Consider the following 17245-nt stretch of genomic DNA (forward strand, 5'->3'; position numbering starts at 1 on the left):
TAGGGAATGTAGCTCTGTGCTTTCCTGTACAGACTAAAATAATTTGAACACAAGTGTAAGTTTATCACTTTTGCTCTATTAACTTCTTCCTAAAAAAGAACAATGTTCATAAAAATTATAGGAGCCCATCAGCGGTTTACAGTGTGAAACCCCACATCATCAAAAATGAAGATTTGGTCCCCCAGCTGTCAGTAATAGTCTTTTGAAGGCAATGTATTCATTGGCACAAGGGTTCCCTGATGTTCTTCCACATGTTCAGAATCTTTCCCCATCTGTCAGTTATTAGATTCAGTAACTGTTGTGGGAGTACCCAACCAACAAAAGCCCCAACAACGCACAGTGACATTAATAGCAGTTTACTGATGTTCCTCCTGCTAATACTGCATTTTATAATACAATTTTGCACAAAGTTGGAATTCAAAAGGCTGTGTTTTTTACTTGCAATATTATAATTACAATATTTTCATGAAAATAGTTGTCTAGTAACATAAATTGCTTCTGCATCTGTTCCACAAACAAGACAAGGACCTAAAACATCCAAACTGTTTACAGACAGAGTCCTGTTGGGAAGCAAACTTGTGATTTCAATACGGTCTTTTGCAGGGTCAGTGCTGAGCCAGGAACTTATAAGAGATTGGTGAACATTGGCCTGGTTACTGATAGTATGAGACAGAAAAGTACTGGATCTTCCTCCTGGAAGAAAAAAAGAAAAGGGAAAACCTTTTAAGACTAATTTTATGTTCATAAATATCTAAATTTCCACTGATATTTCAAAAGGGAGATATGATTTCAACTTGCTTAATTCTCAGACAGGCAGACAGTCCTACTGTCACATCTCGCTCTATTTTTTTAATCTAGAGCTTGAACCCAAGGACATTCTACCTCCAAGCTACACCCAAGCCCATTTTAAGATTTTGAAACAGGGTCTAAGTTGCTGAGTGTCTCACTAAATTGCTGAGGCTATTCTCAAACCTGCAATCCTTCTGTCTCAGCCTCCCAACTACTGGGACTACAGGTAAGTGCCATCAAGCCCATTTAGATACTGGGGATTAACCCAGGGGTGTCCTATGTCCAGGCTACACTCCCAGCCCACTTTTTTTTTTTGGGGGGGGGGCAGGGGTGGTACTGGGTTTGGAACCCAGGGGCTTTTCTTTTCTTTTTTTTTTTTGCGGGTCTGGGATGGAACCTAGGAGCATTCGACCTCCGAGCTACACCCCCAGCCCTATTTTTATTCTTTATTTTGAAACAGGGTCTCACTGAGTTGCGGACGGCCTCACTAAGTAGCTGAAGCTGTCCACGAACTGCGATCCTCTGGTCTCAGCCTCCCGAATCCTGGGATTACAAGCGTACACCACCACGCCCAGCACCCAGGGGCTTTTCTACTTCAGGGCTATACTCCCAGACCTATTTTTTATACTTTATTTGGAAACAGGGTTTCACTAAGTTGCTGAGAGCCTAAGTAGCTGAGGCTGGCTTTGAACCTGTGCAATCCTCCTGTTTTAGCCTCACAAGCGCTTGGATTACAAGCGTGTGCCACCATGCCCAGCCAGCCCATTTTACTTCTTATCTTGACACAGGGTCTCAGTAAACTGCTAAATCTGGTCTCAAACCTGCAATCCTCTGTCTCAGCCCCCATCATCAAGTACCAGGATCACAGGTATGCACTACCACGCCCAACTCAAGGTGTAATATTAGACCACTGTGATAAGACTCCTTCCTGTCCCAGTCTCTGCTTCCACTCCTCCCACTCTCCCTGCTTCTACTTTTCTTACTCCTCTCCCATGGTCTATTTTCCACAGTAACCAGAGATTCTTGCAAACAGGTCAAACTGTACAACTTCCTCCAATGGCTTCCTGTCACGTTATAATAAAATCCTGAGTCCTTACTGACTTCCAAGCCCCGGAAGTCATCTCTTAGATCAGTCCTCACCTCCTGCCACTCCCCACCCTGGTCTGGCTCTGCCCTCCCATCTCAAGCCTCTGCTTGGATGCAGTCATGTGACTCGCACCTCCACTTCCCACAGGTCTCTGCTCAAATGTTATTTCTGCCAAGTGGAATCTTCTAATACTCTCAAGGATCTCCCTTTATTCAGGGTTTATGCATACTAGTCAAGCACTCAACAAGAGTTTTATCTCCAGCCCTCTGCTTTTATGTTTCTTTTTTTCTTTTTTGTGGTACCAGGGATTGTACCCAGGGGTGTTCTACCTCTAAGCTATACCCCCACAGTGATTTTCTTTTTACTTTGAAACAGGGTCTCAACAGTTGCTGAGGCTGCTTGAAGTTTCAATCCTTCTATCTTAGCCTCCAAAACACTGAAATTACAGGCACACACACTGCACCCAGCCGCTGTAATTTTATTTTCAAATGGGATCTCACTAAGTTGCCCAAGCTGGCCTCAAATTTACGGTCCTCCTGCAGCCTCCAGAGTAGCTGGGATTACACTACTGTGCCCTGGCTTATTCTTTATTCTCCTCTGCTTTCTTCTTCTTCACAGTAATTATCAATACATTTGACCCAGTCATTTTCTGTTTTGTTTTCAGCCCCCTTCCCTGCCTCCTCTTTTGTGTTGCAGGAGGTGGGAACTGCAAGCTGTTTTCCAGGCTCCTGCCATCTGCCTTCCAGATGGGTCCTGCCAATGGGAGGCAATAGTGTGGGGTGACCGAAAGGCAGAGGAGGTGAGACAGTCCCTTACTGCTCCAGGCTTGGCAATGAGCGCTGGCGCTGTTCCAGCTGGTTGAGGCGGTACCTGTTTTGCTAATTTCAGAATCAACTTTAGCAGTCTTTCCAACGGTGCAGCAGCAGAGTTATTAACAATTTCTGATTTCTGGGTATTTTCTTTCTCTTTCTCTTGCAGCAACCCTCCTGTTCCTATTTGTTTTCAAGGCCCTTATAACAAATGTGAAACAAACCCGCTCTAAATCCAGGGTAGTTTTTGTTTTATAATTGAACTGTTACTGGTACATTATCTACTTTTTAATTGTCTGCTGGGATGTTTGTTCTATGCGTGAAGTATTTTTTCTATTCCCCATTGTAGGCCCCAACACATTTAATACCCAATGAATTACTAAACATTGGAACCCCAGACAAATCATCAAAAACAAGAAGCTTGGAAAATACAACAAAAAGAAAATCCTTAAGCCAGGCATGGTGGCCCATGCTTGTAACCCCAGCATTCAGGTGGCTGAGACAAGAGGATCACGGTTTGCAGACAAGCTTCAGCTACTTAGTGAGGCCTTTTGCAATTCAGTGAGACCCTGTTTCAAAATAAAGAATAAAAAATAGGGCTGGGAGTGTAGCTAGGAGGTAGAATGCCCCTCGGTTCCATCCCCATTAAAGAGAGAAAGAAAGAAAGACAGACAGACCGACCTTATTACTAGTGTATATTTTCTGGTTGAGGTTACTCATTGAAAATTTTAATCAGGAGACAGGACCTTTTAAGCGAAGAGGAAACAATGTGTAAAACATCCTTCTTCTTGGCATGTGCTCTTGCCAATGTTCTTATAAATCAGCCGATAGCTGTCATATGGCATGAAGACCCAGGTCAAGAAGACTCACAAAGAAGAACCTTGGCTGTCCGGCTAATAGCATCTCTAGTTATTAGGCGTATAGTAGTAAGTGGCTGACAGAGTTTGAGCCCTATGATATTCAAATTCACTGAGAGAGGACAATGGAAATATTTTGCCATTCTTGAACATAAAAATATGAGAATGCTGCTGGGCATGGTGGCGCACACTTGTAATCCCCGCGATTGGGAGGCAGAGACAGGAGGATCGTGCAGGTTCGAAGCCAGCCGCACTGCCTTAAGAGACCCTGTTTCCAAATAAAAATATGAAATAGGCCTGGGAGTATAGTCCAGAAGTAGAAGGGCTCCAGGAACCCCAGTACCACCAAAAAACAAATATATATATACACACACATATACATATACATATATATATATATATATATATATATATATATATATATATATATATATATATATATATATGAATGTCTTATTTGGTACTTAAAACTGACACACAAGACTCATTAAGACATTTTACCTTGGTGAAAGAGTGAGGACTTTTCAGGTACATCTGTGGAGGCATCCCAGTGCCAGAGCGAGCCATCTTCAGAACAAGTAAATAGGTGATCTGGGTTGGATGGGTGAAAGTGAACCTCCCACACTGAAAGAGAAAAACCAAGATGCTTATTCCCGCACAGATCAGCTGATCAAACAACATTGAAACCCTTTCACTGAGCCAGGCGTGTTGGCGCAAGCCTGTGATCACAGTACTTAGGAAGCTGAAACAAGATGATCGCAGGTTCTAGGCCAGCACATTGTAACGTAGCAAGACCATTTCAAAAATAAACAGGGCTGGGGGACAGAGCTCAATGGTAGAATGCTCCTGGGTTCAATCTTTCTCTCTCTCAAACACACACACACCCACCCACCCACCTGTTTCTAGGTATCACCTTACTTTAACCTCTATCAACATCTACAAATCTCAAATCTGTGCCGATTAAAGACTTCAGAATTGAGAAAAAGACAAACTATAACTCTTAATAGCTCTAACATGTAGGTAGGGAAAAGAATCCAAGTAAATCTACTTGTGGATTGGGCCAGGGCGCATTAAAATAATTGCTTACTACATTTTTTATGGAAAAGAACAACAATAAGATAAAAAGACTTTTTTAGTAGCTCATGCTAAGACTGGACACTTCTGGCCTACATCAGAGAGGATACCAGCTAATTTCTGGATTCAGTTTCACATGGAGAGCCTCAAGTAATCATACTGGGTTTGCCAGCCAGCTTAAAATTTAAGGGAATTTTGTGTGTCCATAGAAAACTGTGAGCCGTTGATTAGCCAGGGATTCATAGGAAGTTACAGGCATCGTGAAGAAAAGAACATGAAGTTTGTGAACAAGCCTTCTGCGAATCAGCGGGGAAACTGCCTGATAATATGGCAAAAAAGAGTGAATGGCACGTGTACAGGACAGCAACCTTCACTGACAGTTATCACAATTAAATATGTGACAAAATGTAAAAACATCACCTTCCTGGGGAGAAGTATGAGTTCCCAAAAAGTACATTCACCTTGTTTCATTAAAACAAAACATCCTGTATGGCCAAGAACAGACTTCCCAAACTGACATCTTCATGTATTTATTACTCATTTTTGTTTGTTGGTACTGGGTATTAAATCCAGAGGCATTCTACCCATGAACTACCCCTCTTTTTATTTTGTTTTGTAGTACTAGGGATGGAACTCAGGGGGATTCTAACCCCAGGGTACACCCTCAGCCCTATTTTTTATTCTTTATTTATTTTTGGTGGTACTGGGGTTCCTGGAAGCCCTTCTACCTCCGGGCTACACTCCCAGACCTATTTTATACTTTTTTATTTGGAAACAGGTTCTCTTAAACCAGTGCGGCTGGCTTCAAACCTGTGTGATCCTCCTGTCTCCACTTCCCAAGCACGGGGATTACAAGCGTATGTCACCACACCCAGCTTTTATTCTTTATTTTTTGAAACAAGGTCTCACTGAGTTGCAAAGGGCCTAAGTAGCTGAGGCTGTCTGCAAACCTTGATCCTCCTGTCTCAGCCTTCCAAATGCTGGGACTACAAGTGTGTGCCACCATGCCCGGCTCTAACTGCTCCTTTTATAATTATTTTAACTCCTCCTTTTAAATTTTTATTTTTATTTATTTTATTTTTTTGGTGGTACTGGGGATGGAACCCAGAGGCTTTCTACCTTCGGGCTATACTCCCAAACCTTTTTTATATTTTATTTGGAAACAGGGTCTCACTAAGTTGTTTAAAGCCTCACTAAATAGCTGAGGCTGGCTTCGAACCCTTGTGATCCTCCTGTCTCAGCCTCCCAAGTGCAGGATACCACACCCGGCGTTATCCTTTGGTTTTTTAAATATAACCTTAAAGGCCAGGCGTGGTGGCGCACGCTTGTAATCCCCACGCTTGGGAGGCAGAGACAGGAGTATCGCGCAGGTTCGAAGCCAGCCACGCGTGCTGCCTTAGGAGACCCTGTTTCCAAATAAAAATGTAAAAATAGGTCTGGGAGTGTAGCCCAGAGGTAGAAGGGCTTCCAGGAACCCCAGTACCACCAAAAAAATAAAAATAAAATAAATATAACCTTAAAGTCATTTATATTTCCAAGGTAATAATGCAAAATTTACTTAAACAGAAAAGTTGCAATATTGGTTCAGTTGTTTTCTCGTACTTTTACTCAAGAAGAATTTAATGTAAACATCTTTGAAATTAGAATTTAAAAACATAATCCTAATCCAAGTACTTGGAGGCTGAGACAGGAGAACTTCAAGTAATTCAAAGCCAGTCTGGGCAACTTAGTGAGACCCTGTCTCAAAAAAAAAAAAATAAGGAGGATTGAGGTGTTCCTCAGTAGTAGAATATCCTTGGGTTCAATCCCTACTCCTACTACTACAAAAAAATATATTTGAAAAATTAAAATATAGCCGGGCATGGTAGTGCATGCTTGTAATCCCAGCATTCAGGAGGTTAAGACAGGAGAATCACGGTTCACGGACAGCCTCAGCTACTTAGAGGCCCTTTACAACTCAGTGAGACCTTGTTTCAAAATAAATAAAATAGGGCAAGGGTGTAGGTGGGAGGTAAAATGCCCCTGGGTTCCTTTCCCTTTACTTCCCCCCCCCAAAAAAAAGGGAAAAATTAAAATATGATCAGCAGGTATGGTGGCACACATCTCTAATTCCTGTACTTGTGAGCCTAAGATAGGATAATTGCAGGTTTGAGGTCCTCAGCAACTTAGCAAAACTATTTCAAAACAGAAAATAAAATAGGACTAGAAGTGTAGCTCAGAGGTAGAATGTCTCTGGGCCCAATTCCCAGTATCACAAACACACAAAAATGTATTGTTCTTATAAAAAGGCATTCTCATATATATAAGTAGAACAATATAAACTAGTATTTTTTTATGTAGAACACTGATAACATACATTATAGGTTTAAAATGTACAGAAGCTTTAGCCCATTAATTCTCCTATAAATGATAAGAAAATACATGCACAGAAATGAATAACTTATTTCCTGTGGTCCTGCATATAATAATGAAACACATAACAATCTTAAGTGTCAAATTAAATGGGCTTACTTAAATTTATACAACTCAGATATTAAAAGCTATGACGTACAATGATCCACATGTACCATTATGCAAAGTTGTTTATATAACTCACCCAAGAAAAGACTCAGCTATCTCCACAATACTTACTCTCAGCTTCATGAGCCTTCAGCAGAGACACAGGCATAGTACCTTGTCTAACATCCCAAATACTCAGCATTCCATCCTGGCCACCAGTAGCTACAACATGCTGCTGGTTGGGATGTCTGTCAACACAGTGAAGTGGCACTCTGTCACCAGTCCTTTTGTGAGAGAGACAATAATATCAGATATGGGGTAAAGGATAATTTACCCTTGCATAACTCAAGAAGCATGTTTTATTCTAGAAAATAAATGTTAATTATGTGGCTGGGCTATGAAGTCTTTTTTTTTTTATTTCCTGGTAGTGGGGATTGAACCTAGGAGCATTCTACCTCTGAGCTATAACCTTGCCCTTTTTATTTTATTTTATTTATTTATTTATTGGCAGTACTGGAGATGGTACCAAGAGGCATTCTACCTCCGAGCTGTACCTCCAGCCCTATTTTTTATTCTTTATTTTCAAACCAGGTCTCACTAAGTTGCAAAGAGCCTAAGTAGCTGAGGCTGTCCGCGAAACCGCAATCCTCAGTTCTCAGCCTCCAGAATGCTGGGATTACAAGCATGCACCACCACGCCCAGCTTTATTTTTTAATTTTGAAACAGGTGTCACTAAGTTACTGAGAATAGCCTGAAGCCTACGATTCTCCTGTCTCAGCTTCCCAAGTACTGGGAATAAGTACAGGTATGTGGGTATGTGCCACCATGCTGGAGCTACTACATTTTAACAATACCAAAAAAAAAAAAAAAAAACTAACAAGATTATATTTATAGATAGTAAAAAATTTTTGGAATTAAAAGGCAAAGTTAATCATTCTTTCCTCAGTTTGAAAATACGGAAAGCCAGATAACCTGATAAGGTGCATTAAACACATGTCTATTTAAAACGTGTAAAAACGTGTATCATGTGTAAAACATGTGTATCATGTTAAAAACATGTTAAAAACGTGTATCACCTGTAATAACAAATATTCTTCACTTCTATCTTATTTAGTGCTTAGTCTGTATAACCTTTTCTCAGTCTAACACATTCTGTCCCCTCCCCCCTTCTTTTCTTACCAAGATATATTTTGCTAAGTTGCCCACGGTGGCCTCAAACTTTAGATCTTCCTGCTCCCTCAGAATCCTGAGTCTATATTTTCTTTTCTTTTTTTTTTTTTTTTTGTGGGTCTGAGGATAGAACCCAGGGTTATTCTACCTCTGAGCTACACATCCAGCCCTATTTCTTATTATTTAGTTTTAAAACAAGGTCTCACTACGTTACAGAGGGCCTAAGTAGCTAAGGCTGTCCACGATCCACGATCGTCTCATCTCAGCCTCACAAATACTGGGATTACAAGCGTGCGCCACTATGCCCAGCTTATATTCTATTTTCTTTAGAAAAAAAAGGGATTTCTGCTCAGAAAACATATTTTGGATTATAATTACCCCCAATCATATTAGGGTTAATTTTATCCATTATGAATACAATCATTTGATGTATAGATAGAAGTTCTCTAGTAACATGAACTTCAAAATGATAAGTATCTGAACACAAATATTTACTAAACGAAGCCTGATAATATCAAGCACATCATATTATACTTGGTTTATAATTTTTTTTTTTTTTTGCAGTACTGGGGATGGAACCCAAGGGCCTTCTACCTCCGAGCTACATCTCTAGCCCAATTTTTTTATTGTTTATTTTGAGGCTGACTGTGAACCACAATCCTCCTGTCTCAGCCAGCCTCCCAAATGCTGGGATTACAAGCATGTGGCACCACGCCCAGCTATAATCTTTTTTTTTTTTTTTTTAAAGAACTGGGGACTGAACCAAAGGGCATTCTACCTCTGATCTACAACCCCAGCCCTATTTTTTTTTATTGTTTAGTTTGAAACAGGGTCACAATAAGTCGCAGAGAGCCTCACTAAGTAGCTAAGGCTGGCCATGAACCTGTGATCTTCCTGTCTCAACTTCTAAGTACTGGGATTACAAGCATGAGCTACTATACCCAGATTATCTGTGTACTTCAGAATAATGTGCAAAATAAAAACCAGAATATTTTCCTGAGCCGGGCATGGAGGCGCACACTTGTAATCCCAGCATTTGGGAGGCTGAGACAGGAGGATTGCAGTTTACGAACAGCTTCAACTACTTAGTGAGGCCCTTTGCAACTCAGTGAAACCCTGTTTCAAAATAAAGACTAAAAAATAGGGCTGGGGATGTAGCTTGGAGGTAGAATACCCCTGGGTTTCATTCCCAGTACAGGAAGAAAGAAAAAAAAAAAAAAGAATAGTTTCCCATTTAAAGAAAAAAAAAATATATATATATATATGGTTTTAGCCTCACAGCTACTTGGGAGGCTGAGACAGGATTGCAAGTTCAAGGCCAGCCTGTGCAATTTATAAAAACCCTGTCTCAAAATAAAAAAGGCTAGAATGTAGCACACCAAGGAAAAAAAGAAAGGGGTGTGTGTGTGTGTGTGTGTGTGTGTGTGTGTGTCACTAGGGATCAAACCCAGGGGCATTCTGTTTCTTAGCTAAATCTCCAACCATATTTTATTTTTATTTTGAAACAGGGTCTCGCTAGGTTTATAAAAGTCTATTTGCTGAGGCTGTCCTCAAATCTGAAATCCTATCTCAGCCTCCCAATTACTGGGATTACAAGTATGTACCACCACGCCCAGATGAAAGAAAAGTTTTAAAGTCATTTGCCATAACAAACTAATCATTTTTATATTACATTATTAGAATTAAAAATCAAAACTTACAGTGATAATATCTGAGAGGGTTCATTTCCTTGTTGTCTGAAATCCCATATTTTTAGCTGTCCAATTGAATTTACTGTAAGAATCTCAGGAGTTCGAAGGAAGGTTACTGCATGGAGTGTACTGCTATCTGCATTATCTACAAATTTTAAAATGGTAGTGTATAAAAGTATAGCCATATGATGTATGAATATAATGCACCAATAAAATTTTTTTTAAAAGTATAGGCCCCTTTTACCCAAGAAAATCTTAATCACATTCCATCTGTTTATTAAAATATTAGAAGCAAAATTTTCAGTCATAGTTTAATTTCTTTGGAAAATATATATGTTTAGATAGACTCTCCTCTGACAGAAAAATACCACTAACATGACATCTGAACTGTTTTTTAAATGGAGGGCTGAGTTTTCATATATTCTTTTCTCTTATTTTCTCTTAAGGTTGTTACCCTGCATTTATGAGACAGCTGCTTATACATCTCTAAAGCCAATCTTTTTTTTCTTTTTTTTATATTGGGGATTGAACCCAGAGCTATTCTACCTCTGAGCTATACCCCCAGTCTTATTTTATTTTTTGTTTAGTTTTGTTTTGCGGTACTGGGAATGGAACCCAGGGGCATTCGAGCTTCTGAGCTACACCCCCGCCATATCTTTATTCTTTATTTTGAAACAGGGTCTCACTAAGTTGCAGAGGGCCTCACTAAGTAGCTGAGGTTGTCCGCGAACCACAATCCTCCAGTCTCAGCCTCCCGGATGCTGGGATTACAAGCGTGCGCCACCACGCCTAGCTTTAATTTTTTGTTTTGAAACAAGATCTTTCTAGGTTACTGAGAGTCTCATTAAGTTTCTGAGGCTGGTCTGAAACCTGGGATCCTTTTATTTCAGCCGCCCAAGTACTGGAACCACAGATGTGTGCCACCATGCCCAGCTCTGTATATCCAACTTTATTTCCCACTACCCCTTGAACCACAACTTCCATTCTGAGGGCCAAAACCTAGCAATTCCTACAGAGATCTCTCTGACTTTATACTGCTGGCTCATCTTTCTTTACCCTTATTCGCTTCCTCCTTTTCCATGAAGAATTTCCTGGCTGTTAGATATCCAAGAGTGCTTAGAACAGAACTACGGCACATAACTAAACACACACACTGAGACTTGTGTTGTGCCACTCCTTTACGCTGCAATCAACAGACAGCCTAACTCAGAAGCAAGGACCAGAATAACATGAAAAATGATTCCTGGGCTTAATCCATAGAGATCTGATCCAAGGGGTCTAGGGTAGGTGGACTGTTGAAAATCTCATCCAGCAAGTCTGTAAACCAGAGTTGAGAATTACTGTGCTAAAATAATCCATCTACAGCACGGCACAGTGTATATCATTTCCTGGCTCCAAAGCTTTCAATGGTGCCTTAGCTTTTCATCTAAAAGATGGTTTTGCATTTGAGATCCTTTGCAACCTGGCCCCAGTTTACCTTCCCAGTTTCATTGTTCATATATAATGTCAGGTGAAGGAATCTTGTCATTTGCTGTGCAGCTTTATCCTGCCTCCACACTGTTCCTACTGCCTAGTGCTGTCACTCAGTATTGCTTACGGTCTAGAACCTAGATTAAATTGTCACCTGCTTCCTGATCTTAGAATCCCTTCTAGCCAAAAAAACCCAAAAAACTTCTCTTTCTTCTGTAGTCATTCACTCGGGACTGTACATACTCTCCTCAACAAAGGAATCCTACCTTATACATTCCTGTACCCCACAAACACTTAACACCGTTTACTTAGCATATTGTAAGTGCTGAATTACTACATCATGGGTGGAAAATATAGCAATTCTTACCTATAGTTCTTACAGCTTCCTTGTGGTCAACTCTGAAGAGATTTATTCGCCCATCCTCTCCAACAGTGACAATTTCTGGGTTGTCACATACAATACTCGTACATGGAGCACTGCTGTAGGAAGGACTGCCGGGCCCTGTGTGGTGGTGAGCTGCTGTCCACTGCTGGCTGACCGACAGAGTCTAGGCATCAGGAATGAAGCAGTATTAATCCAAGCAAAGTTTTTTTTTTTTTTTTTTTTTTTTTTTTTTTTTTTTTTTAATTGGTGCACTGTATCCATGCATCAGAATGGGGTAAAAAACTTGTGTGGACATACATGTACACATCGCCCAATTAGCCCCTACCCAATTCCCACCCCATTCCCTCCCCATCCCTCCGTCCCATGCTTGGCTTAGTGGTTGACTTTGTTATGTTTAAATACCAGGCAAAATGTTAAAGAATGAGCTTTCCTTAAGAGTATTTTAAGATTCAATATCATGCCCATCTAGAAAAAAATAACATTTTTCTCCTTTGTACTTTAGCATATTACTGTCTAGAAACTACTTCCATCAAAGCTCTGTACCCCATTACAAAAAAAAAAAAAAAAGAAAGATGGAAGGATGGATGAATGAAAGGAAGGAAACCTACTAAAGGGATGTCCAATTTCAAAAGGCATACACAAACATGGTTTTAGACTTAACCTACTAAAAATCCAGGTGATAGTGGACAGGGTGTGTACCTCAGGGGTAGAGTAATGTTTAGCACACCTGAGGTCCTAGGTTCAATCTTTAGCATTCAAAAAAAAAAAAAAAAACAAAAACAAAAACAAAAACAAAAAAAACCGGGCAATACACAGTGCTATTTTTCCCTTTTTGAGACAGGGTCTCACTATGTTGCTTAGGCTGATTCAAACTGTTGGATTCAGACAGTACTCCTGTCCCGGCCTCCTCCAGAGTGCAGGACTATCGGAACATGCCATCACACCCAGCTTCCTTCATGTCTTAAGACTTTCTTGTTTGTATAATTATTTAGCACAATCTTTTTAAAGATTCTTAAAAATAAAATTCAAACTTCCTTTTTCAGAGGGAGTACTGGGGACTGAACTCAGGAGCATTCTACCCCTGACCTACACCCCCAGCCCTTTTCATTTTTTTTCTAAACAGGGTCTCAGGTTGCTATGTTGCTAAGAGTCTCACTATGTTGCTGACACTGTCCTCGAAACGACAATCCTCCTGTCTTAGCCTCCCAAGTACTGAGAAAATAGGTGTGCCCCACCACAACCAGCTCAAAGTTGATCTTCCAATACAGGGTTTTTTTACCTGGTTATTTGGATGGTGAAGGAAAACCGTTACACATCCTGTTGATGAAGCAGCTACAATTCTTTCCTGGTCAAAAAACTAAACAGAAAATTCCAGCTTATTATAGACATCAACATATTGTAGAAATGAAGCCCATTTGTTGATCTGAATTAGTAGTATAACCTAAAATAGTTTAAAAAGCAAACTATGTTAAGCAAATAAAATGTGTTAATAGAATCTGAATGTAAAAATTGCTTTAAATAAAAGTATTGGCATGCTGGGCATGGTGGCACAAACTTGTAATCCCAGTCCTGGGAGGCTAACACACACGGATTGCAGGTTGTCACCAGCCGCAGCTACTGAGTGAGGTCCTCCACAATTTAGAACCTTTTTCAAAATGAAGAACAAAAAAGAGGGCTGGGGGTGTACCTCAGAAGTACAATGCCCCCGTGTTCCATCCCCAGTACCACAAAAACAAAAACAAAAAAGTATTGGCATGAAGAATAAATAATAGGAATTTTTTCCTAAACTTGCTCAACTATAATTTAATTCTGGACTACAACAATGAAACCACAAAATGAACACAAGTATTGTTCTCAAGGGTAAGTAGGCTTCTATGGAGTAAAACGGATGAACTCTGAAGCATAAAGAGGGTTTCATTAAGTTAAAGTCTCACTACTTACTGAGGCTGTCCTCAAACCTGCAATCCTCCTATCTCAGCCTCCCAAGTACCACCATGCCCGGCAAAACTTTTTTTTTTGATATGCAATCTCTCTATGTCACCCCAACTGACCTCAAAATCCTGGACTTGGTGATCCTTTTGCCTTAGCTTCCACAGTATTTGATATTACAGGCATTCTCCCTCCACCACATCCAGCTTTGAAAATTTAATTTCAAATCTACCAGTTAAGACTGGTTTGGGGACTTTTTTTTTTTTTTTTTTTTGGCGGGTCTGGGAATGGAACCCAGGGGCATTCGACCTCCGAGGTACACTCTCAGCCCTATTTTTGATACTTTATTTTGAAACAGGATCTCACTAAGTTGTGGAGGGCCTCACTAGGTAGCTGAGGCTATCTGCGAACTGTGATTCTCCAGTCTCAGCCTCCCAAATGCTGGGATTACAAGTGTGCGCCACCACATCTGACTTTGGGACATTTTTATTTTTATTTATTTTTTTATTTTTTATTTTTTGGTGGTACTGGGGTTCCTGGAAGCCCTTCTACCTCCGGGCTACACTCCCAGACCTATTTTTCATTTTCATTTTGGAAACAGGGTCTCCTAAGCCAGCTAGCGCAGCTGGCTTCGAACCTGTGCGATCCTCCTGTCTCCGCCTCCCAAGCGTGGGGATTACAAGCGTGCGCCACCACGCCCGGCGGGACATTTTTAGAGAACTTAAATCCTTTAAGTTTCAGTAAACCTTTAAAACAGGGAGTACTAATCTCTACTCAAGGAATTACTCTAAAAACTTAAAAATCAGTTACAGGTAAACTGCACAGTATTCTCTATATATGTTCAAATGGTATTAGTTAGGTTTTCTGTGTTGCTAAAGCAGAAATAACAATTTTTTTTTGGTACTGGGGATTAAACCCAGGGGCATTCTACCTATGAGCTACACCACCAGCCCTTTTAATTTTTATTTTGAAACAGGCTCTCACTAAGTTGCTGAGGCTGACCTTAAACCTGCAACCTCCCTGCCCCTAAGTACTGAGATTATATGTGTGTGTCACCATGCCCACAAAGTAACAATACTTGAGAGCTGGGGATATAGCCTAGTGGTAGACCACCCAGCACCACACATACACACAGACAAACTTCTCCACACCCAGACACACACATACAAAAACAATGATTAGCCAGAAGTCGTAGCACAGACTGGTAATCCCAGCCCTTGGGAGGCTGAGACCCCCAAGATCACAGGTTCTAGGCTAGCCTTAGCAATTTGTAGAGACCTTATTTCAAAATAATTTAGGAAGACCCTATTTCACTCAGAGGTAAAATGTCCCTAGTTTCAATCCCCAGCACCCTTCAAAAAAAGATTCAGTCATAGTGAGAATTACATTAATTTATATAAAGCTCCCAAAACAACTGTTGGCACAGAGTATATGGACAATTAACTGTAAAATTATGATCAGCCAGGCATGGTGGCACACGCTTGTAATCCCAGCATTTGGGAAGCTGAGACAGGAGGATCCAGGTTCATGGACAGCCTCAGCTCCTTAGTGAAGTCCTTTGCATCTCAATGAGACCCTGTTTCAAAATAAAGAATAAAAAATAGGAATGGAGGTGTAGCTCACAGGTAGAATGCCCCTGGGTTCCACCCTCAGTACCTAAATAAGTAAATAAAATGATTAAATCTGCAACCCCTGATCCCAGTTCTGATTCTGCAACCAAGTGGGTAAATGATGTTGCCAAATCATAATTAATCACCAGGGATGAGACTAGACAAACTTTTAGATCTACTGAATCTCTAAATATATTACTCTCTGCCAGGCGTGGTGGCACACGCTTGTAATCCCCGCGCTTGGGAGGCTGATACAGGAGGATTGCACAGGTTCGAAGCCAGCCTCAGCTACTTAGTGAAGCTCTCAGCAACTTACTGAGACCCTGTTTCCAAGTAAAAAATATAAAATAGGAATGGGAGTATAGCCCGGAGGTAGAAAGCCTCTGAGTTCCACTCCCAGTACCACAAATAAATAAATAAATAACTCAATTTTCTTTTAAGTTTGTTTTTGAGTGGGGCGTGGTGGCACACACTTGTAATCCCTGTACTTTGGAGGCTGAAACAGGAGGATTGCAGGTTGACTGCTAATCTCAGATACTTAGTGAGGCCCTCTACAACTTAATTTATGAGACCCTGTTTCAAAATAAAGAATAACAAATAGGGCTGGGAATGTAGCTCCGAGGTAGAATGCTTCTGGGTTCAATCCCCAGTACCACAAAAGTAACATAAAGTTAGCTTTTGTGTATAACACAGACTTACCTGTAAATCCATGACATCACCATGGTGTTTGATATCACACAATAATTGATGGTCTCCTTCAAACCCCCCATCAGAGTCCATGTTCCCAAAGTCTCCAATAGACCACAGCGAAACATAGTTTTCCTGCAAAGCAGAAAGTTTTTATCTTTAGACGATGTAAGCGTCAACTCTAGGAAAGGAACATTTACAGTGCCTCCAGCCAACGTTACTTTCAAATGCATTTCAGACAAACGTTATGGCAACCACGACTTTACCACACCACGAGATACGAGGCTCAGGCACCCCACTGCGGGCTCTAAAGAAATCCAAACTAGGACGGGGCTGGGGGGCAGAAAAAGGCGAAAGAAGCTAGAGGCCGGGGGCGCGGAAACGCGAGGAAGCCGCAGCTGCCCTTCCCGGGACGGCGATACCTCATTGTCCCACGAGCCCGTAGCGAAGATCTCCGCGGTCTGCAAGCTCCCCGGAGGCACCGGGCGCCAGCGGGTTTTGCTGATTTTCTGAGACACAAACTTGGCATAAATTTCCTCCATGCTGAGTGCAACCACGGCTAGTACCACAAGAAGCACAGCGCGCGCCTCTCGGCCCCGCCCCTTCCCGGAGAGCTCTGATTGGACGGGGCCGCGCGACGGAGACGGTGGCCGCCGAGAGACAATCCTCGTCAGTGCGCGCGCGCGGGCACTGCCAGCGCTTTGAACTAAGGGACCTGGGACGCCCACCCTCATTGAGATGACTCTAAACTGAGGCTAGGGGGCCCGAGCCCTGCAAGAAGTATGCAAGATCAATATAGAAACCGTGAGGCAACATATTTGTGCAGTAATATATATATTACTGTACAATAATATAAAAAATTGTGGAGCCGGTTGTGGTGGCGCATGCTTGTAATCCCAGTACTTGGGAGGTGGAGACAGGTGTATTGCAGGCTCATCGCCAGCCTTGGCAAGTTCTGAGGCCCTTCGTAACTTAGCGAGACCTTGTTTCAAAATAAAGACTGAAATAAGGCTGCTGGCGTAGCTCAGAGGTGGAATGCCCCTGGGTTCCATTCCCAGTATTGAAAAAAAAAAAGTAAAAAAAAAAATTTTGTGTGTGGTATCAGGGATGGAACCCAGAGCATTCTACTTCCAAGCTACATCCTCAGTCCTATTTTTGTTTTTTGAAACAGAGTCTAAGTTGCAGAGA

General features: G+C 41.3%; 1 protein-coding gene across 1 annotated transcript; it reads right to left on the reverse strand.

Annotated features, from left to right (window-relative positions):
* Nucleotides 1-463: 463 nt before the first annotated feature.
* Nucleotides 464-16599, reverse strand: NUP43 (nucleoporin 43; the record flags this gene model as incomplete). The annotated part of the gene is made up of 8 exons (XM_080700745.1): nt 464-693; nt 4044-4166; nt 7248-7399; nt 9986-10121; nt 11814-11994; nt 13111-13188; nt 16070-16192; nt 16480-16599. The coding sequence occupies 8 exons, from the start codon at nt 16597-16599 to the stop codon at nt 464-466; spliced, it is 1143 nt and encodes a 380-aa protein (XP_080556871.1).
* Nucleotides 16600-17245: the final 646 nt, after the last annotated feature.

The sequence above is a fragment of the Muscardinus avellanarius genome (assembly GCF_963383645.1).
Source record: "Muscardinus avellanarius genome assembly, chromosome: 8".
NCBI classification, from domain to species: domain Eukaryota; kingdom Metazoa; phylum Chordata; class Mammalia; order Rodentia; family Gliridae; genus Muscardinus; species Muscardinus avellanarius.